We start from the raw sequence: 23,862 nt of genomic DNA on the forward strand, positions 1-23,862 counted from the left end.
TGAATGAATATATGAATGAATGAATATGGGTGTGCCAGGGCCTCTTGATACCGGAAACCAACTCAAGATGCATGTGTCACATTATACATAATGCTTTACAAGGGTACTGAGGAATCAAACCTATGCCTTCAGGCTTTGCAAGCAAGTGCCTTTAACTGCTGAGCCCTCTCCCAGCCACGTAATTCATTTAAAATAATTTTCCATTGTTTGCTTTTTAAAATTTTTGTTTATTGGAAAGAGAAAGGGAAGGAGGGAGGGAGGAAGGGAGAGGGAGAGAGAATGGGTACACCAGGGCCCTCAGCTGTTGCAAATGAATTCCAGATTCATGTGCCACCTTGTGCATCTGGCTTATATGGGCTTTGGGGAATTGAACATGGGTCCTTAGGTTTCACAGGCAAGTACCTTAGCCACTAAGCCATCTCTTCGTTGGTTTTTATGAGATAGGGTTTGTAGTACAGGATGGCCTTGAACTCTCCATCCTCCTGCATCAGCCACCTGAATGCTGGGAATGTAGGCATGAGCCACCCTACTCTGCTGTATTTATATCTTTTTACATTAAATTTGTATTTGGGGAATTTTTTTTTAATTTTTATTAACATTTTCCATGATTATAAAATATATCCCATGGTAATTCCCTCCCTCCCCACCCCCACACTTTCCCGTTTGAAATTCCATTCTCAATCATATTACCTCCCCATTACAAACATTGTAATTACATATATACAATATCAACCTATTAAGTATCCTCCTCCCTTCCTTTCTCCACCCTTTATGTCTCCTTTTCAACTTACTGGCCTCTGCTACTAAGTATTTTCATTCTCACGCAGAAGCCCAGTCATCTGCAGCTAGGATCCCCATATGAGAGAGAACATGTGGCGCTTGGCTTTCTGGGCCTGGGTTACCTGACTTAGTATAATACTTTCCAGGTCCATCCATTTTTCTGCAAATTTCATAACTTCATTTTTCTTTACCGCTGAGTAGAACTCCATTGTATAAATGTACCACATCTTCATTATCCACTCATCTGTTGAGGGACATCTAGGCTGGTTCCATTTCCCAGCTATTATAAATTGAGCAGCAATAAACATGGTTGAGCATGTACTTCTAAGGAAATGAGATGAGTCCTTTGGATATATGCCTAGGAGTGCTATAGCTGGGTCATATGGTAGATCAATCTCTAGCTGCTTTAGGAACCTCCACACTGTTTTCCACAATGGCTGGACCAGATTGCATTCCCACCAGCAGTGCAGAAGGGTTCCTGTTTTTCCACATCCCCGCCAACATTTATGATCATTTGTTTTCATGATGGTGGCCAGTCTGACAGGAGTGAGATGGAATCTCAATGTAGTTTTAATCTGCATTTCCCTGATGACTAGTGACGTAGAACATTTTTTTAGGTGCTTATATGCCATTTGTATTTCTTCCTTTGAGAACTCTCTATTTAGCTCCTTAGCCCATTTTTTGATTGGCTTGTTTGATTCCTTATTGGTTAACTTTTTGAGTTCTTTGTATATCCTAGATATTAATCCTCTATCAGATATATAGCTGGCGAAGATTTTTTCCCATTCTGTAGGTTGCCTCTTTGCTTTTTTCACTGTGTCCTTTGCGGTGCAAAATCTTTGTAATTTCATTAGGTCCCAGTGGTTAATCTGTGGTTTTATTGCCTGAGCAATTGGGGTTGTATTCAGAAAGTCTTTGCCAAGACCAATATGTTGAAGGGTTTCCCCTACTTTTTCCTCTAGCAGTTTCAAAGTTTCCGGTCTGATGTTAAGGTCTTTAATCCATTTGGACTTAATTCTTGTGCATGGCGAGAGAGAAGAATCTATTTTCATCCTTCTGCAGATATTTATCCAGTTTTCAAAACACCATTTGCTGAAGAGGCTGTCTCTTCTCCAATGAGTATTTTTGGCATTTTTATCGAATATCAGGTGGCTATAGCTACTTGGGCTTACATCTGGGTCCTCTATTCTGTTCCACTGATCTACATGTCTGTTTTTGTGCCAGTACCATGCTGTTTTTGTTACTATGGCTCTGTAGTATAGGTTAAAATCAGGTATGGTGATACCACCAGCCTCTTTTTTGTTGCTCAGTATTATTTTAGATATTCGAGGTTTTTTGTGATTCCAGATGAATTTTTGGATTGTTTTTTCTATTTCCATGAAGAAAGCCTTTGGAATTTTGATAGGGATTGCATTAAATGTGTAGATTGCTTTTGGTAAGATTGCCATTTTCACGATATTGATTCTTCCAAGCCAGGAACAAGGGATGTTTCTCCACTTTCTAGTGTCTTCTGCAATTTCTCGCTTGAGTGTTTTAAAGTTCTCATTGTATAGATTCTTTACTTCCTTGGTTAGGTTTATTCCAAGGTATTTTATTTTTTTTGATGCAATTGTGAATGGGAGTGATTCTCTGATTTCATCCTCTGTGTGTTTGTTGTTAGCATATACGAAGGCTACTGATTTCTGTGTATTTATTTTGTATCCTGCTACATTGCTGTAGGTTTTGATCAGCTCTAACAGCTTGCTAGTAGAGTCTTTAGGGTCCTTTATGTATAGAATCATGTCATCTGCAAATAATGATAACTTGATTTCTTCCTTTCCAATTTGTATCCCTTTTATGTGTGTCTCTTGCCTTATTGCTATGGCTAAGACTTCCAAAACTATATTAAATAGAAGTGGAGACAGTGGACACCCTTGTCTTGTTCCTGATTTTAGTGGAAAAGCTTCCAGTTTTTCCCCATTTAGTAATATGTTGGCTGTAGGCTTGTCATAAATAGCCTTTATTATATTGAGATATGTTCCTTCTATTCCCAGTCTCTGTAGGACTTTTATCATGAAGGGATGTTGGATTTTGTCAAATGCTTTCTCTGCATCTAATGAGATGATCATGTGATTTTTGTCCTTCAACCCATTTATGTAATGTATTACATTTATAGATTTGCGTATGTTGAACCATCCCTGCATCTCTGGGATAAAGCCTACTTGGTCCGGGTGAATGATCTTTTTGATATACTCTTGTATTCTGTTTGCCAATATTTTGTTGAGAATTTTTGCATCTATGTTCATGAGGGAGATTGGTCTGTAATTTTCTTTTTTTGTTCTATCTTTGCCTGGTTTTGGTATCAGGGTGATGCTGGCCTCATAGAAGCAGTTTGGTAGAATTCCTTCTTTTTCTATTTCCTGGAAAAGCTTGAGAAGCAATGGTGTTAGCTGTTCCTTAAAAGTCTGGTAAAATTCAGCAGTGAATCCATCCGGGCCTGGGCTTTTTTTAGTTGGGAGATTATTGATAACTGCTCGGATCTCCATGTTTGTTATAGGTCTATTTAAGTGATTAATCTCATTTTGATTTAATTTAGGTAGGTCATAAAGATCAAGGAAATCATCCATTTCTTTCAGATTTTCATACTTTGTGGAGTATATGCTTTTATAGTATGTCCCTATAATTTTTTGAATTTCTCTGGAATCTGTTGTGATGTTACCTTGTTCATCTCTGATTTTATTAATTTGTGTCTCTTCTCTCTTTCTTTTGGTCAGATTTGCTAAGGGTTTATCAATCTTGTTTATCCTTTCAAAGAACCAACTCTTTGTTTCATTAATTCTTTGGATTGTTCTTTTTGTTTCTATTTCATTAATTTCTGCCCTAATCTTTATTATTTCTTCCCGTCTACTACTTTTTGGTTTGCCTTGTTCTTCTTTTTCCAAGGCTTTAAGGCGAAGCATTAGGTCGTTTACTTGCGACCTTTCTAATTTCTTAATATAGGCACTTAAGGCTATAAATTTACCTCTTAGAACTGCCTTCATTGTGTCCCAGAGATTTTGGTATGTTGTGTTCTCATTATCATTTGACTCTATAAATTTTTTGATTTCCTTTTTGATTTCTTCATTGACCCACTCATCATTTAGTAGTGTATTGTTTAGTTTCCATGATTTTGTGTATGCTCTATAGCCTTTCTTGCTACTGATTTGTAGTTTAATTCCATTGTGGTCAGATAGAATGCAAGGAATTATTTCAATTTTCCTGAATTTGTTAAGATTTGCTTTGTGTCCTAATATATGGTCTATTTTAGAGAATGTTCCATGTGCGGCTGAAAAGAATGTATATTCTGCAGCCTTTGGATGAAATGTCCTGTATATATCTGTTAGGTCCATTCCTTCTCTGACCTCATTTAGCCCAGATGCCTCTCTGTTTATTCTTTCCCTGGATGACCTGTCAATTGATGAGAGTGGGGTGTTAAAGTCACCCACCACCACTGTGTTTGGTGTTATCTGTGACCTTAGTTCTAATAGTGTTTGTTTGACGAATTTGGGAGCCCCCATGTTAGGTGCATATATGTTTAGGATTGTAATGTCCTCCTGTTGGAGTGTGCCCTTAATCAATATAAAGTGACCTTCCTTATCTTTCTTGACTAACGTCAGACTAAAGTCTACTCTGTCTGATATTAGGATAGCAACCCCTGCTTGTTTTCTAGGCCCATTTGCTTGAAACACCGTCTTCCAACCTTTCACCCTAAGATAATGTCTATCCTTTGTAGAAAGGTGAGTTTCTTGGAGACAACAAATTGTAGGATCCTGCTTTTTAACCCAGTCTGCAAATCTATGTCTTTTCGTTGGGGCATTGAGACCGTTGATATTAAGAGATATTATTGAAAGGTGTGTATTTATGTTTGCCATTTGTGTGTGTGTGTGTGTGTGTTACTTGTTCTACGTGTGCTCTCTTCTGTTAACTGGTATTTGAGTATAGCTGGTTTTTTCTAGGTTCCTTATATGTGTGCTTTTCCTTTTGTTCAGCATGGAGGATTCTATCAAGTATTTTCTGTAGAGCTGGTTTTGTCTTCAAATACTCCTTTAACCTGCTTTTGTCATGGAATGTCTTTATTTCTCCATCTATTTGAATGGATAACTTTGCAGGATAAAGTAACCTTGGTTGACAGTTGTTATCTTTCAGAACTTGGAATATATCACTCCAAGCCCTTCTGGCTTTAAAAGTTTGTGTTGAATAATCTGCTGTAATCCTGATGGGCTTGCTTTTGTAGGTAACTTGATTTTTCTCTCTAACTGCTTTCAATATTTTTTCTTTGGTTTGTGTGTTTGGAAGTTTGAGTATAATGTGGCGAGGAGAGGTTCTTTCTGGGTTTTGTCTGGCTGGGGTTCTAAAGGCTTCCTGTATCTGTATTGGCACCTCTTTCCCAATTTGGGGGAAATTTTCCTCTATGATTTTGTTGAAGATGCCTACTATGCCTCTGGAGTGGAGTTCTTCTCCTTCTACTATGCCCTGAATTCTTATATTGGATCTTTTCATAGTGTCCCGAATATCTTGAAATTCCCACTCATACTTTTCTATAAGTTTGTCTTTCTCTTTGTTGGACTGCATTAGGTCTGCCACCTGATCTTCTAGCTTAGATATTCTGTCCTCTCCCTCATCCATCCTACTGGTGAGATTTTCTACAGAGTTTTTTATTTCATTAACTGTGTTCTTCATTGCTAGTAATTCTGACTGGTTTTTCTTTATTATTTCTATTTCCCTATTTATGTCTTGTATTGCCTTCTTTATTTCATTAAATTGGTGTCCTGCCTCTTCTTTGATTCCTTTGATTTCCTCTTTGATTTCTTCTTTGATTGTTTTCATGTGTTCTTTGACCTCTTTGAACATATTTATAATTATTCTTTTGAACTCTTTCTCAGGCATTTCCTCTAACTCTTTCTCACTGGAGGACATTTCTGATGCATTAATATTTTTAGGTGGATTTATATCGTCTTGCTTTTTAGTGTTTCTTGTGTTATAATGTATATATTTTTGCATCTTGGATTAAGTTAATGCTTGGATTTTCTAGCTAGCTGTGTATTCTTAGCTGTATCAATTGATTTGATGTAATATATTTTCAGGGTAGGACCTTAAGGTATTAGGTGTGGCTCTTAAGACTCTCAGAGTATCTACAAAGATGTTCTTAGGGGTTGAGTTTCCCTGCTATAGGAGTATTCAAGCAGGCTGAGTGGAATAAAATACTGGTAGATTCTAAAATTTAACTAAACACTGTACACATTCAATCAAAAACAGCCCCGAGTATGTATGCAAGAGTAGTTATTATAAAGACCAGATCCTCTATCAACAAAGAGGTTTAGATTTCTGGTCTGTTGAGGTATCCAAGTCAGCTTATGACCAAGTGAGTCCCTTCCCTGGTGCAATCCCAGTTACCTTGGGTGATTGTGGTCTCAGTCAAGTTGCTGCCTGGGTCGTCGGGCTGCTGTTCTGATTTCTGGAGCTGGGCACTTGCTTTTCCTACGGGGCAAACTGAGCCGCTGCTGCTGCCTCTGCTGCTGTTGTAGCTGCCACCCCCGGAGCCACCACCGCTGCTGAAGCTGCCGCTGCCGTGTCCACCGCCGCTGCTCCCCTGAAGCCGCTGCTGCGGGATCTGCCGCCGCTGCCGCTCCTGGGTCCGCTGCTGCTGGGGCCGCTGGTACCGGTGCTGGAGCCGCTGAAGTTGCTGCCGAACTCTGCTCCTGCCTGGGTCCTGCTGTCAGCCCAAGTTGGCGTGGCCGGTCCCGGGCCGCTGCTGTGTTCGCTGGAGCTGGGTTCAGGCGGTGGGAGAGGGGAGGGAGCCGCGGCTGCTCTGGTTGTATCGCTGTTCCACGTGTGCTTCTACCTCGCGGTCTGCTCTTCCCTCTGTTGCTCGCTGCCGCTCTCCCCTCACGTTTCCCGAGTTGCGGAGAGCGCGGTGTGAGGGGGAAATCCCGCACCTGGCTTGTCCTGCGGCTCGAGCCGAGAGTCCGGAGGCTTTCTGCCGTGCTGCGGCTGCGGCGGTTGGCCGAGCTGACCCGGAGCCGCTGTTCCCGCCTGTGCGGGCTCTGGATGCTCTATAACTCTTCTACTTCTCCGCTGCCGCCTCAATTTCCTATACACCTCACTTTTTAGTAAAAGTGTGTATTTTGCTGAGTTTTTTTGGTCTTTTTCCCCCCTAAGCTGCTTTGGCGTGGTACCTACGCCGCCATCTTAACCGGAAGTCTGTATTTGGGGAATTTTTAAAAAGTAATTTTGCATTTTTTGATTATTAGTATATACTATTTGCACAAAATAACGGGCTTCACTGTGGTACTTTCATGCATGTTTACAATGTTCTTTAATCATATTGGCCCCTTTTTCACCCTCTCTGGTTTCCACTACTGTGGGGATTTTAAAGAAGCACATGAGTTAGGTTCAGCCATGCCCAACCTTTGTGCATCTAATTTCATCCTTTCCCATTGCTTCTGCTGGGTTATTTTAAGCAGCTGTCAGGGGATGTGTCAGTATATCTAAACACCTATAAACACTCCAGTATATCTCCAAGTGATGAAGACTTGGTTTAACAAAACATCACACATCCCTAAATGCAGTTGGCCTCTCTGATGAAGGCTTCAAGTTGAGATCTACATGGGCGATATGCTTGCTTTGATTGCTAAGTCAGTGTGGTGGTTTAATTCAGGTGTCCCCCATAAACTTAGGTGTTCGGAATACTAGGTTCTCAGCAGGTGACAGTTTGGAAGTTAAAGCCTCCTGGAGCTAGTGTATTGTTGGGGGCAGGCTTATGGGTGTTATATCCAGCTTCCTCTTGCTAATGTTTGGCACACTTTCCTGTTGCTGTTGTCCACTTGATGTTGGCTAGGAGGTGATGTCCACCCTCTGCTCATGCCATCATTTCCCCCTGCCATTGTGGAGCTTCCCCTCGAGTCTGTCTGTAAGCCACAATAAACCCTGTTTTCCCACAAGCTACTCTTGGTCAGGTGTTTTCTGCCAGCGATGTGAGCCTGACAACAGCCAGTCTCTCTCTCTCCATTGATTATAGGCAAAATGGAAACATTTGTCTTATAGAATGCCCTCTGCTTTGGTCATAGCTTACTCTTTCTTCCAGGTGTGTGTTTTTCTGCAGTCATAGTGGCTGTAAAGTACCATGTAGATGCAGAGTTGAAATTAGATTCTTTTCCAGTGCCCTGCAGGAAGCTGGCCGTGCTCTGCAGTGATGTGGCACATTCTTGCTGCTTGTTGTATCCCTCAGGAAGCAGTGGTGCTTGCCTAGGGGACGATAAGGGAGCAGATGGTGAGGGTACCTTTCATCCCTCCATTTTTCTTTTCCCCCTCTCTCTTCTTTCTTCCTTCTTCCTCTTCTCCTCCTCGTCCTTCTCATTCTTTGACACAGGATTGCACTTTGTAGTTGAGGATGGCCTGGAACTCATTATGTAGCCTATGCTGGCCTTGAACTTATGGTGATCGTCCTGCATCAACCTATCAAGTCCTGGGATTACATACATGAACTATCATACCTAGATTGCCCCTACCATTTTATATGTTCCTATTAATTGTTACCATAAACCAAACAATGAAAAAGTACCTTTAAAAGTTTTGTTTGTTTGTTTGTTTGTTTGCAAGCAGAGAGATGGGGAGAATGGGTGTGTTAAGGCCTTCAGTCACTGCAGACAGACTCCAGTTGCATGTACCACTTTGTGCATCTGGTTTTAAATGAGCACTGAGGAATCCACCTTGGTTCATTAGGTTTTGTAGCAAGTGCCTTAAACACTGAGCAATCCCTCCAGCCTGAAAAGTATCTTTTAATAAATTAGCCATGTCTTTCTACCTCTCTTAAATTCTGACTCTTCAGGTGGCCCATGGGGATGGCCTGTGTATATCTGTCCATCTCTCTGTTCATCCATTTACACAGTTCCTGCAGTTTGTGTCAATAGCATTTTTCTAAAACTAGGATCACGTCCTTGTTGTGATCTTTAATCTCTTTTTTTTCACTCTCAATATATCAGACACGAGGCAGTTAACACAGGAGTCAGTTGTGTTTTTCAGGAATATGTGGTGCTATGTCATGTGACTACATTGTCATTAAATTAGGAGTTGCCAACTTTCTCATCTTTTCCCTTACCATTTGTTTATTTGTTTGTTTGCTTGTTTAGAAACAGGGTCTCACCTTGTAGCCTAGGCTGGCCTGAAACTTACCAAGTAGCCTAAGCTGGGAACCCTTTTTGCCTCTCCTTCCTCAGTGTTGGGATTACAGGTATATATCACCATGCCTGGCTCTTTCTTCCCTTTAAAAAAATGGTAGTTAAGGCTTGGAGAAATGGATAGTCATTAAAACTGCTTGTTTGCAAAGTCTGCCATCCTCAGTTCAATTCCCCAGCCACTCACATAAAGCTGGATGGAAAGAGACTCTGGTGGGCATCCCCCCACATAAATAAATATTGTACACCCATCACCATCATCTCTCCTCTTGCTTTTCTTTTATTTATTTCACTGACACTTGTTTGCACATGTATAGTGTGTGTGGAGCCTGCTCATGCTCAGCAAGCCACCTGCATTTGTCTTAATAAAAACTCTATCCAGGGTCAGGTCATATTTTGTAACTCCAGGTCCTCAGAGAGGCCTGTCCTGAGGGCTTCTCTTACCCTCGTCCTTCCCTTCAGGTGCGTCTTTGTGCGGCTGGCCACCATCTGCGTGCTGGTGTTCACACTGGGCTCCAAGATCACCTCCTGCAACAACAAAGATGACGACCTGTGTGAACTCTGTGGCTACAACCAGAAACTGTACCCGGTGAGCCATGAGGTTGGCGGTGTCCTGCTGGGTGCAAGAGGTCATTTGGCTTTTGCCAAGAGAACAGCCTGAAGAGCAAAGCAATGGCTCTGACTCCCAGTGGGATCTCTGTAGCTGTAGCTGGGAGGCTGGTCTTGTCCTTTGCTAGTCATGGCCGAGAGCTCCGGCCAGCAGGATGTGAAGACAGAAGGAGTGTTGTAAGGACCTGGGAGCCTTGCTTCCTATGCTCAGAATTGGGTCTGTCAGTGTATCTCATGCTCTTTGGTTTCAGTGCTGGGAGACCCAAGTTGGACAGGAAATGTACAAACTAATGATCTTCGACTTCATCATCATCCTGGCTGTGACGCTTTTTGTGGATTTCCCCAGGAAGTAAGTGCCGGGGTCTCTCTGTCATCCCCAACTCTCAGTGGAGGCTCTTTCATAGCTGCTTAGCCCTGGGTAACCACTAATAATTGGTGACTTTCAGATGCTTCAGGCTGTTGGCACCATACTGCACATCAGCCCTGCCCTCTTTAGGCAGCTCTGAGGGCAGAAATGGCATCACTTTTTGAGCACCTTCCCCGGAGTTAACTTCTTGCCTTTTGGCCCAGCCAAGACCCTGCCTGTGCAGGCCCCCAGCCCACAGTGGGTGCCATATTTCCTGATCTGCTTTCAACTACCCTTTTGCCGGTCATATGCTGTTGGGCAAGCTATTTAGCTCAGGAGCTATTTCTCACCCTTCACATGCCATTGTAGCAGGACCACCTCACAGAAGACACCATGACCCAGGATCCATGAAGCATAGCCATAATGATTTTTATGACTTGTCATCTTAACTGTTTTCAGGGTCTTCCTGAGCTTTGCATGAATCTCTTTTCTGTTAATCACACATTCAAGACACTAGGTATGTGATGCTAAGATCAAGGCAGGGTGCTCATGAGTTCCAGGCTAGCCTGGGCAACTTAGCAAAACTCTGTCTCAGAAACACAGCACACTACTCAAAACAAACAAACATCTTTATCTTTTTTCATTTTAAACTTTTAATTGACAAGTTTCATAAATATAAACAATATAATATGACTATAATCCACTTCTGCCACCTTTCCCCCCTCCCAAATCCTCTCCTCCGCTCTTCCTTCCAACTAGTCTCTCTTCTATTCTATTTTGATGTCATCATCTTTTCCCTCCCATTATGCAGGTCTTGTGTAAATAGCATCAGTCACAATGAGATCACAAATATCTAGGCTACTTTGTGTTTGGAAGACAGTATTGTAATTACTATTCCCCTTCCTTTGACTCTTACATTCTTTTTGCCACCTCATCTTCACTATTCCCTGAGCCTTGTAGGGTAGATAGAGATGGCTCAGTGCTAAACATTCAACTGTCACTACTCAGTACTTTGGTGAGTTTTGAGTCACTCTAGTAGTCACTGCCATCTGAAAAAAGAAGTGTCTCTAACCAAAAGTGAGAGTAGCATTGATATATGGGCATAAACATAAGTATTTAGAGGGCAAGTTGGTGGAGATACACACACACACACACACACACACACACACATATATATATATGTACACACATACATACATACATATATATGTGTGTGTGTATGTGTATATATATATATATATATATCCATTTATCCAGACAACAGTAGTAGTATCCCTGCCTAGTGTATACCACCAGCCCAGCCATAGGCTTTTCATTAGGTTTTCTGTACCAAGCAAGAAATTCCTTCTATGGAGCAGGCCTCAACAACTAAACATCTTAATCAGACAATGGAGACATGGGCTAGAGGCCTCAAAATAAACATTGAAAGGGGAACCTTATTAAAAATGTATACAAATGTGGTATGCTATGTGATTATTAGAGGTTAGAAATTTAACAAGTGCAGAAATCTGAAGATTCTTGGGGTTCTCTTTACTGTCTCTCCTGTGTTTCCAATACCATACCAGTTCTCAGAAGCAGCCATTGTTGGCACTTTGTGGGTAGATGGGATAGTCATTAAACATAAATAAACATGTCAAGTCGGGCATGGTGATGCACACCTTTAATCCCAGCACTCGGGAGGCAGAGGTAGGAGGATCACCATGAGTTTCAGGCCACCCTGAGACTACAAAGTGAATTTCAGGTCAACCTGAGCTATAGTGAGACCCTATGTCCAAAAAAAAAAAAGCATCAGTGCACACAGCCTTGTTAGAAGTGCTCTGTGTAAATGGCATCACAGTACATCCACTCTGGTCTGCATCTTGCTCCTATGCCCTGTTGTGGATTGCATATGAAATGGCCCTCACAGGCTCGTGCTTTGACTATGACTACCTCGACAAGGTTCGATGTACCCTGGCAGCTGCAATAGAGATGACCCAACCAGTGCTAGTCTGCGGACTTTCCCTGTTTGTTGTAATTTTGATGAGTTTGGGGTCTCCCTGATATATTCCATCTGTAAAAAGAAGTTTCTCTGAGTGAGAACAGCATTAGTCAATGGGCTTAAACATGCACACTGAGGTGCTTTTATGAGCATAACCTTTCCATTTAGCCAAAGAACAGTGGGAGCTTCCCTCTAGGTACTGTGACCTGCCAAGCCATTACTCTATTCTCAGTACCAAGCATGAATTCCCTACCACTGAGCAGGCCTCATAAACAGTTGATTATACCCATAACTTAGGTGCCACTATTGCACCCATGGGCACATCTTGCCTGGCTGGTTGATTTGGTATCTTTCAGGACCCACTGCTTATGTAGATTGTAGATGATTTTTCTCCCACAGCAGCTCACATAGCGCCTTATAGCCTTATAGCAGTTGTCTGACCGGGAGGTGGCTTTCATCTCAGTTCCAGCTTGGTTTCTCAATGTTCTGCAACCACAGCCTGTGGTGTCTTCAACAATAATGTCTTGCCACCTAGTTCTGATGGGTAACCAAGTGCTTTGGAAATGGCCTGTAATGTTTTTGGGGCCTCGTGGGCCTCCCTGGCCAATTGCTGGCTCTTGTTTGTAATGATCTGAAGTTCACTGTGCTTTGTGTGAGACATAGGGCTAGCTAGGCTGCATGGAAATGGCCTTGATCAGGCACCTGTAGATACATGAGAGAATGAATGTTCGGTTTGTTTCCAGGCTTCTAGTGACCTACTGCTCATCTTGGAAGCTGATCCAGTGCTGGGGGCAGCAAGAGTTTGCCATTCCAGACAATGTCCTGGGGATCGTGTATGGCCAAACCATATGCTGGATTGGAGCCTTCTTCTCTCCACTTCTGCCTGCAATTGCCACCTTGAAGTTCATCATCATCTTTTATGTGAAGGAGGTAAGGAGTGGTGGGGGTAGGGCTCATACCCTGCACCATTTTGTTTTTGTTTTTGTTTTTGCTGTGCAGGGACAGACTCCAGGGTCATATTGTGCATACTAGGCAAGCTCTGTCCCACTGGGCTGACTCTCCAGCCCCATCATAGGCCACTTTAGATCTTCCAAGGCATTCATATGTTTGGAGTCTTCTCCACATCCTATAAGACACTTCAAAATTACATGCCTCTCAACCGAGGGTCCCATGCAACATCACTGTCTTGATATGTATTTATTCTGCGAAAGGACTTTAAAATTTTTTCACTTTTTTAACCAGCTGCAAAATTTACCTGAGTATCAAATAATATCAGCCTTACTCAGGTAACCAAACATTATTAAGACACCACCAACCCATTCATGCCTCTGAAAGTCTGTGTGCCCCTTGCCTACCTTCTTCCTTCCAATACAGAGTACCATAGTCCACTCTGTGTCTCTGCCTGACCAACATATAGCTCTGTTATCATAGTGTACTGAGCAAACACAGTTTGTCTTTATTACCAAGTGATGTCTCTGCAGGTAGCCGGTTTCCCTGGACTTAAATCTTATTGTTATTATCAAGGCAATGCATACTTATTATTAAACACTCAATAAAGCACATGTGTACACAATAATTTCCATCCCTTCTTCCAGAGGTACCCTTTGTTAACAAGCCAAATATTTAGTGATCACCTAGTCTGTTGTTGTGACTAGAATGTGAAAAGTCCCCCCCTCCCCCAAGGCTCATGTGTTTGAACACTTGGTCCCAACTTCTGAACCTTTAGGAGGTAGAGCCTTGCTGGAGGAAGTGAGCCACTGCAGGCAAGGCTTGAAGTTTCATGCCGACTTCCTGCTGACCCTCTGATTCCTGCCTCTCGGATGCAGGGTGAACAGTTGTCCTACTGCTTCTGGAGCCATGCCTTCCCTGCCGTGAAGGAATTCATCCCCTCAAAACTGTAGGCCACAGTACACCTCTCCTGCAGCTTCTGCTTGGCATGCACTGGTTACAGCAATGAGTAAAGTACATATGTCAAGTCCTGGGAATTCACAAGTTGAAGGAAGAGTGTCAATCATGATAATGATAGCAGATAACGATAATAGTATGCTCGCCCCACCCGCATGGTGGTGCCCCCACATCACACAGATTATCGTGCTACTTATCCCCTGCTCAGCGTATTGTAGAAATTCTCTGGAAAGATCACTCCAATGCCAGTATGAGGGAAAGTAAAGGAGTTTATTACCCAAGGGCCAAAGACCTTGACGTAGCTCTCCAAAGATGCTCTGGGCCTGAGCTGAGATTTTATTTTTATTTTATAGTTTCCACAGAAAAGGGAGGGTAAGTGAACAAAAAAGATGTGACAATTTGCATATCAATCATTTCTGTAGTCTGGCCACCCTAACAATGAACTCCATTTTACTTTGTTTTAGCCTAAACTGTCTTTCCTTATCATTCCTTTGGGCCCTTTCAGCACAGATCCTTCTTTGGGATTTTTCCATCTGCTGAAAAAGATAAGTTTTAGCTCCTCAACAGTTAACTCTTACATTAACTCAGTAAATCAGTCCAACTTTTAGCTGCTTTTCTACCACAGTAGCTTCCCATGTTTATGAAGGAGAATGCTAACATTCAGAGAGTTAAGTACTGATCAGAGTTTATACAGCTTGAGTGACTCCTGAGAGTGAACCCCGGGTGTGGTAGTTTGAATATATGTCCCCTAAAGACTACGGTGTTTTATTAAGCCTGTAACTTGGATAGCCACTTGGCTGGAGGAGGTGTCACTGGGGCAGATCCTGGGGTCCAGCCCTAAGGTATGTTTGGGGACAGTTTGGTTTCAAGCCCACAAGAGGGCAGAGCAGAGCAGTCTGCACTCGGGGCTGGGGAGGGATCCTGCCAGCTGCAGCTCCCTGTTGCTGCTGCTGGTGTCTGTGGCCGCGTGGCCGTTCCTCTCTACTTGCATGTATGGCAGCAGCTTCTGCCACAGATGGAACATCCCCATGGATCTGTAAGCTGAAAGAAACCACTCCTCCCCTTAACTGTGTCTGATTTGGATGTTCATCCCAGCAACACAGAACTGACTACCATACCAGGTATATTTCACTCCTGAGCCCTGTGCTCACCTGGGAAAGCAGTGCCTTAAATTGGGCCAAGCTTCCCATCTGGAAGCACTGGATGCCTTCATTTGGATCTTCAGTTTCCTGCAACCATCAGAGGAGACATGTTGTCCAAAGGTTCATGGGGACTTGTATCCTCCTCTTTATACAACATTCTGGTTAGCTAGTGATACTGCCATGCATAGCACGGCAAGGACAGTAATGAAGTCTATGTCTTGAGCATCAGGTCTGGCTTGGAACACTGCTCCAGCCTGGCTGGCTGGCTGCCTGCAGGCCAGATACTGAGTGTCTCCTGGTGCTCCGTGTCTTGCAGTTCGCACGTTGTTCTGACTCGTGGAATTCCGAAGAGCTTGATGTTCTTTTCCAGTAATGTAGGGCTTTTTTTTTTTTTAAATTAGGAAATATTGTGCCTTTACTTTTCTGACTCTCTCCTCTTACTTCATCTTCTTTTTCCTCAATGGAAATATTCCAGCAAAATTGTAGATCCATTTATACATCCCTAAGCCCTTAAAAATAATACTTTTAAAAACAAATGAGTTCATATTGTGTTGAGTCCTGAACTTTACCATTTTAATTTCAGCGTGTCACATGAGTATAGAACAGGCTCACATCCTTTCTAAGTGCTGTGTGGCATTCCATTGCGTGGATGAACTTCAAGTAGTCCTCATTGCTAGCCTTGATTTTGATTTGATGGGTGTATGCGATGTGGTACGTGTCATGGGTATTGCACTTGTGCCTCCCCCCCCCCCCCCCCCCCCCGTGTGCTCTCCTGAGCAGAAGGCGCTTGCCTGCAGTGGCTGAAGCAGAACTCTGGGTGTCCTACTCCCTCTCTCTTCTGCCCATCCTTGTTTGAGTCTCTTACTGATACTGGAGCTTGCAGCTTTTCATGAGCCTGAGTGATTCCCTGGCTCTGCTCCCCTTTTCGAGACTGGGCTTATAGCCACAGTTGACCTTGCCCAGGTGTTTACATGGCTTCTAGAGATTCAAATTTGAGTGGCTCCATCCCTCCCACAGCCCCTCATGCTTGCACAGGGAGTGCACTTAATCACTGAGCCATCTATCCAGGCCTCATTGCCAGCTTGGTAGGTTGCTTCCGATTTATTCCCTATATTCAGCAGCTGCCACAGTAAACATGTGCTTTGGTTCATTTCCCCATTATTTCATGTGTGAAATTCCCCAAAGCTGGAGTCTGGATCTGTTATTACTGTGTTATCTTCTATAAGGGATAGAGCAATCCCATTGTAATGTATGAATGTGTTCACTGACCTCATAGAAACTGTACTCATTACTCTTGCTTTTTCTTCCTTTTTATTCCCCTAGTTGAGTCTTCTTTATACCTGCAGACCATCTCCACGGCAGTTTAGAGCATCCAATTCTAATTTCTTCTTCCTGTTGGTGTTGTTGATTGGGCTGTGTTTAGCAATAATACCCCTAACAATCAGCATGTCACGGTAAGTATGTCTGTTTTCTAGAATATTCCCTTGCTTTGTGACACATCACTGTGTTCAGTGGTCCATAACATACTTCATTGGCTTTTCTTTGTCTATTAATATGCATGTGGAGGTCAGAAGACCTCAAGTATCACTCCACAGATCTGTTGTCATCTTTTTAAAGACAGGAGCTCTAGTTGGCCGGGCTGCTTCCCCATGCTGGGGTTACACACACAGCCATCATGCCAAGCTTTTATTTTTAATTTTTATTTCTTTGGTTTTTCAAGGTACGGTTTCACTCTAGTCAAGGCGGACCTGGAATTTACTGTGTAGTCTTACGCTGGCCTTGAACTCAGGGTGATCCTCCCACTTCTGCCTTCCGAGTACTGGGATTAAAGGCATGTACTACCATGCTTGGCTAGTTTTTTTCTTTTTAATGTAGGTTGTTGGGATAGTACTGAGGTCCTCATACTTAGAAAATAAGCATTTTACTAGCTGAGCTATCTCTCCAGCCCACCATGGCTTCACCAGACCCACGTTTAAAAAATATTTTATTTATTTATGAGAGAGAGAGAAAAAGAAAGAGCCAGATAGAGAAAATGGGCATGCCAGGGCCTTTAGCCACTGCAAGTAAACTCCAGATGCAGGCACCACCTTGTGCATCTGGCTTCTGTGGGTCCTGGGGAATTGACCCTGTATTCTTAGGCTTTGCAGGCAAGTACCTTAACTGCTAAGCCATCTCTTCAGCCCCCACATTTTTTGTTTGGTTTGTTTTTACATGTTAAACACTTTATCTTTCTTGCATAAAACAGTCAAAAAGATAAATGCTTTTACAGTTGTTTGCTTTTTGAGACAGTGTCTCATTCTGTGGCCTAGGCTGGCCTGAAGAGTCCCGGTGGGAGTTGAGCATGGGCCTTAGAAAAACATAAAAAGGGATTTTCTTTTTTAATAAAATTATTTAAGGGCTGGAGAGATGGGTTAGTGGTTAAGGTACTTGCCTGTGAAGCCTAATAACTCAGGTTTGATTCCCCAGTACCCACAGAAGCCAGATGTGGTACATGTGTCTGGAGGTCCTGACACATCCATTCTGTCTCTATCTGCTTCTCTCTCTCTCTCTTTATCATAAATAAAATGTTTTTTTTAATTAATGCTTAAATTTTTTTTGTTTATTTTTATTTATTTGTTTGAGAGCAATGGACAGAGAGAGAAAGAGGCAGAGGGAAACAGAGAATGGGCAGGCCAGGGCTTCCAGCCACTGCAAACAAACTCCAGACACATGAGCCCCCTTTTGCATCTGGCTAATGTGGGTCCTGGGGAATTGAGCCTCAAACCGGGGTCCTTAGGCTTCACAGGCAAGTGCTTAACTGCTAAGCCATCTCTCCAGCCCTAAATTAGTCTTTTTTTTTTTTTTTTTTAGGGTTGAAGAGATGGCTTAGTGGTTAAGGAGCTTGCCTATGAAGCCTAAGATCCCAGGTTCAGTTTCCCAGTACCATTTAAGCCAAATGCTCAAGGTGATGCAGACATCTGGAATTTGTTTGCAGCGGCTTGAGGCCCTAGTGGGCTCATTCTCTTTCTCTCTCTCTCAAATAAAAAAAAATTTTTTTTAAGTTTTATTTATTTTATTTCAGAGAGAGAAAGGAATATCCTGTCCCACTCTGGCAGCAGGGTGGGAAGGCCTGGTCTTCCTGGCATTGAGACCCCTGATGCTTAGGTGTGGAGATATGAGCAGCCAAGGAGACAGAAAAGGACTCCTGCCCATGGGCCCCATATGACTTTATTTGGGGTCAGGGGTGTATGTGGAAGAGGTTGGCACACATGGGTGCAGCAGGATAGCTGATTGGCTAGGGATCATAGAAGGGGTACATACACACACACACACACACACACACACACACATATCTAGATACAGTGGACTCTCCAGAGAGAGAGATCTGATTGGGTGAGATGAACAGAGGCTGAATTCCAGTTTTGCTGCTGCAGCAGTGTGGAGTGTGTGACATAGGGTTTCTCTTTTGTAAGCCTTGCTTTATCTAACTGCCCCCTCACTAAATCTTTCCAAAGAGGCCAGGGAATCAGTAATAGAGTCTTTGTAGATAATATGGTCTTGACAGCAACCCACTCTGCTGTCATGAAATCAGCTACAGACTGTATATAAACTAATGTTTGTGACTGTGTTTCAATAAAACTGTATAAAAAACAAATGGTAGGCTAGATTTGGCCCTTGGGCTCTACTTTGCCAAGCCTTGTCTAATCTCATGGAACTATTTCATCTTTAAACCAAAAGCCTTCTAGTTCCTCTCTCAAGTTTTAAAGCACTTTAAAAAATTTGAGTCTTGGCCAGGGGACAGAGGGTATTACCATGGGATGTTTTTTATAATCATGGAAAATGTTAATAAAAATTGTGAGAAAAATTTAGTCTATATTTCTTTTTTATTTATTTATTTTTATTAGTTATGTACACAGTGTGTATACAGTCATGTTGGTACCATCATTTGCCTCCTCCCTGTCCTCCCCCCTCCTCAGGGACCCTCCTTGTTAGGGAATGTGGGTCATGCATTGTGGGGTTAGCCATGAGTTATGGGTAAGGAACAATGTCTCTGTGCATAATGTATCAACATGTGGTTCTAACCATCTTTCCACCCCCTCTTCCACAAATTTCCCTAAGCCATGTCGGGTTCGTTTTAGGTCTACTTCAGTAATGAGGTCTTGGGAGCCTTTGTGTCTTTGGGTATCTGGTTTGGTAGGAGTTAAGTGTTCTCTGTGTCTATCTCCTTTGCCCTTGTGTTGGTACCAGGTTCACCAAGAAAGCAGCACTCTTGATCATTTCCCCAATTACTCTTGGTTTCAACAGGGGCCTGGTGAGGTGCAATGGGCTGATTCTGTCCTCAGGTTCTGTGTCCATCTGAAAAAGAGAAGCAAATTCTTCAATGGAGAGTGAAGTCAGCACCAGATAAATGGGATAGCCATTATTATTTTAGAGAGAATTTAATAGGTATAGGCCCTTTTGCAGCCCATGATTGGTGGGAACTTGATAATGGAGAGTGGGCTTATTTTTTTGGATATAGTTCTGACTTGTTTCCCAGCTCCAGCTATGGGTTCATTCCACTGAGCAGATCAATTAGCCAAATCAAGAGCAGTTGGTTACCCACCATGGCTTAACGAATTTGTTTGCAAATTGGTGAGAATCACGTCAGGTTGTTGGCTGCTGAGTAGCTTAAACCACGAGTTGCTTGGATAGATGTTGGTCATATTCCCCCAGTTGCTTATGTAGCACCTTCTGGCACTAGACAAGCTAACTGTCTGGGAACTGACTTGCTTCCAGATTCCATCCAGGTTACTCTATGTTCTATACCAGGTTACTCCATGTTCTGTATCAATAGCATATGGTGTCTTTGGCAGTAGGGTCTTACCACTAACCTTTGGTGGGCAATCAAGTACTCTGACAGAAATCTGTCTTCTTTTGGGAAACCTTGTAGGTCTAACTGATCACATCTCATTGTGGATGCTAACCACATGCTAGTACTGGGAGTTACAGGCCAGCACCAAGGAAAAGAAGGAAGAAGAAGACAGGTAATATAAAATAGATAGAAGAAGAGGGAGGGAGAGAGAGAGAAACAGGAGAAGATTAAGGTTAGTCTTCATCATACCCTCTCCAGGGTCTTGTGATTCAGGTGTTCCCTCTAAGGACCTGATGAAGGTTCAACCATTTAGTCTGTCTTTTAGGATGTAGAATTTTATGGAACCATTGCCATTTGGGTCCAGTTTTGTGTTCCCCAACCCTACCCTTACTCTCCCCTCCTGCCCCACCCTCCCTGTTGTCCAGTCCTCGAGATGCTTATTTGGTATGTCAACATCTAGAGCAGATTCAAGATAGGAGCCACAGATGAGTGAGACCATGCAACAATTGTCTTTCTGTGATTGGGTGAGTTCACCGGGGATAATCTGTTCCAGGTTCTGCCATTTTTCTTCAAATTTTATTGTGTCATTTTTTTCTTACTGATAGGTAGAATTTCATTGTGTAGATATACTACATCTTGGTTATTCATTCATCTAATGGTGGATATCTGGGTTGATTCAGCTCTTACCTACTATGAATTGAGCAGCTATAAACATGGTTGAGCAAATCTCTCTGAACTGAGGCATGGAGATTTTAGTGTAAATGCCCAGTAAGAGAATAACTGGGTCTGTTGGGTCTTCTCCATATTGCTTTCCATAGTGGTTGTACCATCTTACATTCCCACTAAGAGTAATGAGGGTTCCTATTTCTCTATATCCTTACCAGCATTTATTTTTATTTGATTTTTAAATGTTTGTTGTCCTTACTGGGGTAAGGTAGAATCTCATAGTTACTTTAGTTTGAATTTCCCTGATGATTAGGGATGGTGAACATTTTCTTAAGTGTGTGTTTGCCATTTGTATTTCTTCCTCTGAGAACTGCCTGTCCAGTTCTTTGGCCCCATTTTGTGAGTGGGTTGTTTGGCTTTTTATTGTTTAGGTTTTTGAGCTCTTTGTAGATTCTAGAAATTAGGCCTCTGTCAGTTGTATAGCCAGCAAAAATTTTCTCCCATTCTGTGGATAATCTATTGGCTCTGCTTATTGTATGTTGGTCTGTAAAGAAACTTTTCAGCTTCAAGAGATCCCAATGGTTGAATGATTGTTTAAGTTCCTGAGTTACTAGGGTTTTGTTCAGGATGTCTTTTCCCATTTCTTTATCTTGGAAAGTTCCTATTTTTTCTTCCAGTAGGAGCCCGGTTTCCAGTCTTATATTAATGTCTTTGATCCATCTGGATTTGATTTGTGTGCATGGCGAGATGTGTAAATCAAGTTTCAATTTCCTGCATATGGTTATCCAGTTTGTCCGGCACTATTTGTTGAAGATGTTGTCTTTTTTCCAGTCTACATTGTTAGGGCCTTTGTCAAATATCTAGTAGCTGTAGTTAATTGACCAAAGTCCAGGTCCTCGATTTTGTTCCATTGGTCTACAATCCTGTTTTTATGCCAGTACCATGTTGTTTTTATTACTATGGCTTTAGACCAGGTGTGGTGATGCCTCCTGAGGTGTTTCTTTTGCTGAGGATATGCTTGGATATTCAAGGCCTTCTGCCATTCCATATGAATTCTGAGATCATTTTTTCTATCTCTGTGAAGAATGATGTTGGGATTTTGATGGGAATTGCATTAAATCTATAGATTGCCTTTGGTAAGATTTCTATTTTCACAATGTTAATTCTGCCTATCCAGGAACATGGGAGGTCTTTCCATTTTCTCAGGTCCTCCTCAGTTTCTTTCTTGAGTGTTTTTATGTTTTCATTGTATAGGTCTTTAATATCCTTGGTTAATGTTATTCCAAGGTATTTTTTGTTGTTGTTATTGCTATTGAAATTAGGATACTGTCACTTATTTCTTTCTCTGTATCTTTGTCTTTTGCATATAGAAAGGCTACTGATTTTTGTGCATTGGCTTTGTATCCTGATAGTTTGGTGAAGGAATTAATTGCCTTTAAAAGTTTTGAGATGGAGGTTCTTGGGTCTGTTATGTATACAATCATGTTGCCTCTGAATAGGGCTAACTTAAATTTTTCCTTTCCGATTCTATCCCTTTTATTTCTTTCTTCTGTCTTATTACTTGATCTAGGACTTCCAATACTATGTTGAAGAGCAGAGATGAGAGTGGACACCCCTGTCTTGTTTCTGATCTCAATGGGAATTCCTTCAGCCTCTCCCTGTTAAGTATTAATTGGGCATTAGGAGATTTATATATAGCCTTTATTATGTTGAGATATAAACCATCCATGCCTGTTCACTCCAAAGTTTTGATCATGAAGTGATGTTGTATTTTGTCAAAGGCCTCTTCTGCATCTCTCCAGGTGATCCTATGTTTTTTGTGTTTAACCTTGTTTATGTGATGTATTACATTGACAGATTTCCATATGTTGAACCACCCCTGTGTTCCTGGAATGAAGCCTACTTGATCAAGGTGGATAATGCTTTTGATGTGTTGTTGGATTTAGTTTGCGAGGATTTTGTTCAGGAACTTTACATCTAAGTTCATCAGGGAAACAGGCCTATAGTTTTCTTTTCTTGTGGCATCTTTGCCTGGCTTTGGTATTAGGGTGATACTACCTTCATAGAAGGAGTTAGGGAGCTTTCCCTGTTCTCCGATTGTGTGGAACAGTTTGAGAAAAATTGGTTTGAGTTCTTCCATGAAGGTTTGATAGAATTCAGCTTAGAAGCCATCTGGTCCTGGACTCTTCTTTTGGGGGAGGTTTTTGATTACCTTTTTAATCTCAATGGGTGTGATAGGTTTGTTTAGGAGATTAATATGCTCTTGAGTTTAGCTTTGATAGGTGCCATGTGTCCAGGAATTCATCCATTTCCTCCCTATTATCCAGCTTTGTGGAGTAGAGGTTTTTGAAATAAGTCCTGATGATTCTCCCAATTTCACTTATGTCTGTTCTGATCTCTCCTTTTTTCATTTCTAATTGTGTTAATTTGAAGCATCTTTTCTTTTTCTTTTTTTTGCTTGATCAAATTGGCCCGGGGTTTATCAATCTTGCTTAATTTTTCAAAGAACCAGCTCTTGGTTTCATCAATTTTCTTAATTGTTTCCTTGGTTTCCAATTCATTAATTTCTGCTCTGATCTTAATTATTTCTTTCCTTCTGGAGCTTTTGGGTTGGATTATTCTTGTTTTTCCAATGCCTTTAAGTGGATAGTTAGGTTATTGATTTGGGATCTCTCTGTCTGAAGGCATTGAGTACTACAAATTTTCCCCTGAGGACCGCCTTCATTGTGACCCATAAGTTTTGGTATGATGTGTTCTTGTTGTCATTCATTTCTAGAAATTTCCCAATTTCATTGTGTCTACTACCCATTTATTGTTTAAAAGTGTGTTGTTCATTTTCTAGGAGCTGATAGGATTCCTGGTGCATCTTTTGTTGTTAATTCCTACTAATACAGCATTGTGATTTGATATCATGCAGGAAATTATGTACATCTTCCTAAATATATGGAGGCAGACTTTATGACCCAGTATATGGTCTATTTTAGAGAATGTTCCATTGCCTGCTGAGAAGAATGTATAGTCTGTGGATTTGGGGTAGAATGTTTTGTATATGTCTGTTAGGACTAATTGATCTATGTTTTTGTTGAGCTCTCTCATTTTCCTGTTGATTTTCTGTTTGGATGATTCTATGTATTGCTGATAGTAGAGTATTGAAGTCCCCAACTGTGGTGGTGTTGGTGGTTATTTATGATTTATTGTCAAGTAGGTTTTGTTTTATGAATTTTGGTGCATCTGTGTTTGGTACGTATAGATTAATGATTGTGATATCCTCTTGTTGGCTCCTTCCCTTGATAAGTAGGAAGTGCCTTCCTTGTCTTTCTTGATTATTTTTTATTTAAAGTCTATTTTATTTGATATTAGTGAAGCTACACCTGCTTGTTTCTTAATTCCATTTGCTTGGAATATCATTTTCC

The 23,862-nt window shown here is 41.8% G+C and overlaps 1 protein-coding gene across 4 annotated transcripts in view; it reads left to right on the top strand.

Annotated features, from left to right (window-relative positions):
* The window catches only part of Tmc7 (transmembrane channel like 7), a 74,763-nt gene that overhangs the window by 37,332 nt on the left and 13,569 nt on the right, over positions 1-23,862 (top strand). For 3 of the 4 annotated variants that reach the window (XM_045143878.1, XM_045143877.1, XM_004665432.2), the window contains 4 exons: positions 9,435-9,561; positions 9,833-9,930; positions 12,649-12,835; positions 16,276-16,406. In XM_045143878.1, coding sequence (XP_044999813.1) covers positions 9,435-9,561; positions 9,833-9,930; positions 12,649-12,835; positions 16,276-16,406 — 543 coding nt within the window. The remainder of the gene's footprint in view (positions 1-9,434; positions 9,562-9,832; positions 9,931-12,648; positions 12,836-16,275; positions 16,407-23,862) is intronic. The other variant, XM_045143876.1, reaches the window with a different exon arrangement.

Source organism: Jaculus jaculus, chromosome 2 (genome assembly GCF_020740685.1).
Source record: "Jaculus jaculus isolate mJacJac1 chromosome 2, mJacJac1.mat.Y.cur, whole genome shotgun sequence".
Lineage (NCBI taxonomy): Eukaryota > Metazoa > Chordata > Mammalia > Rodentia > Dipodidae > Jaculus > Jaculus jaculus.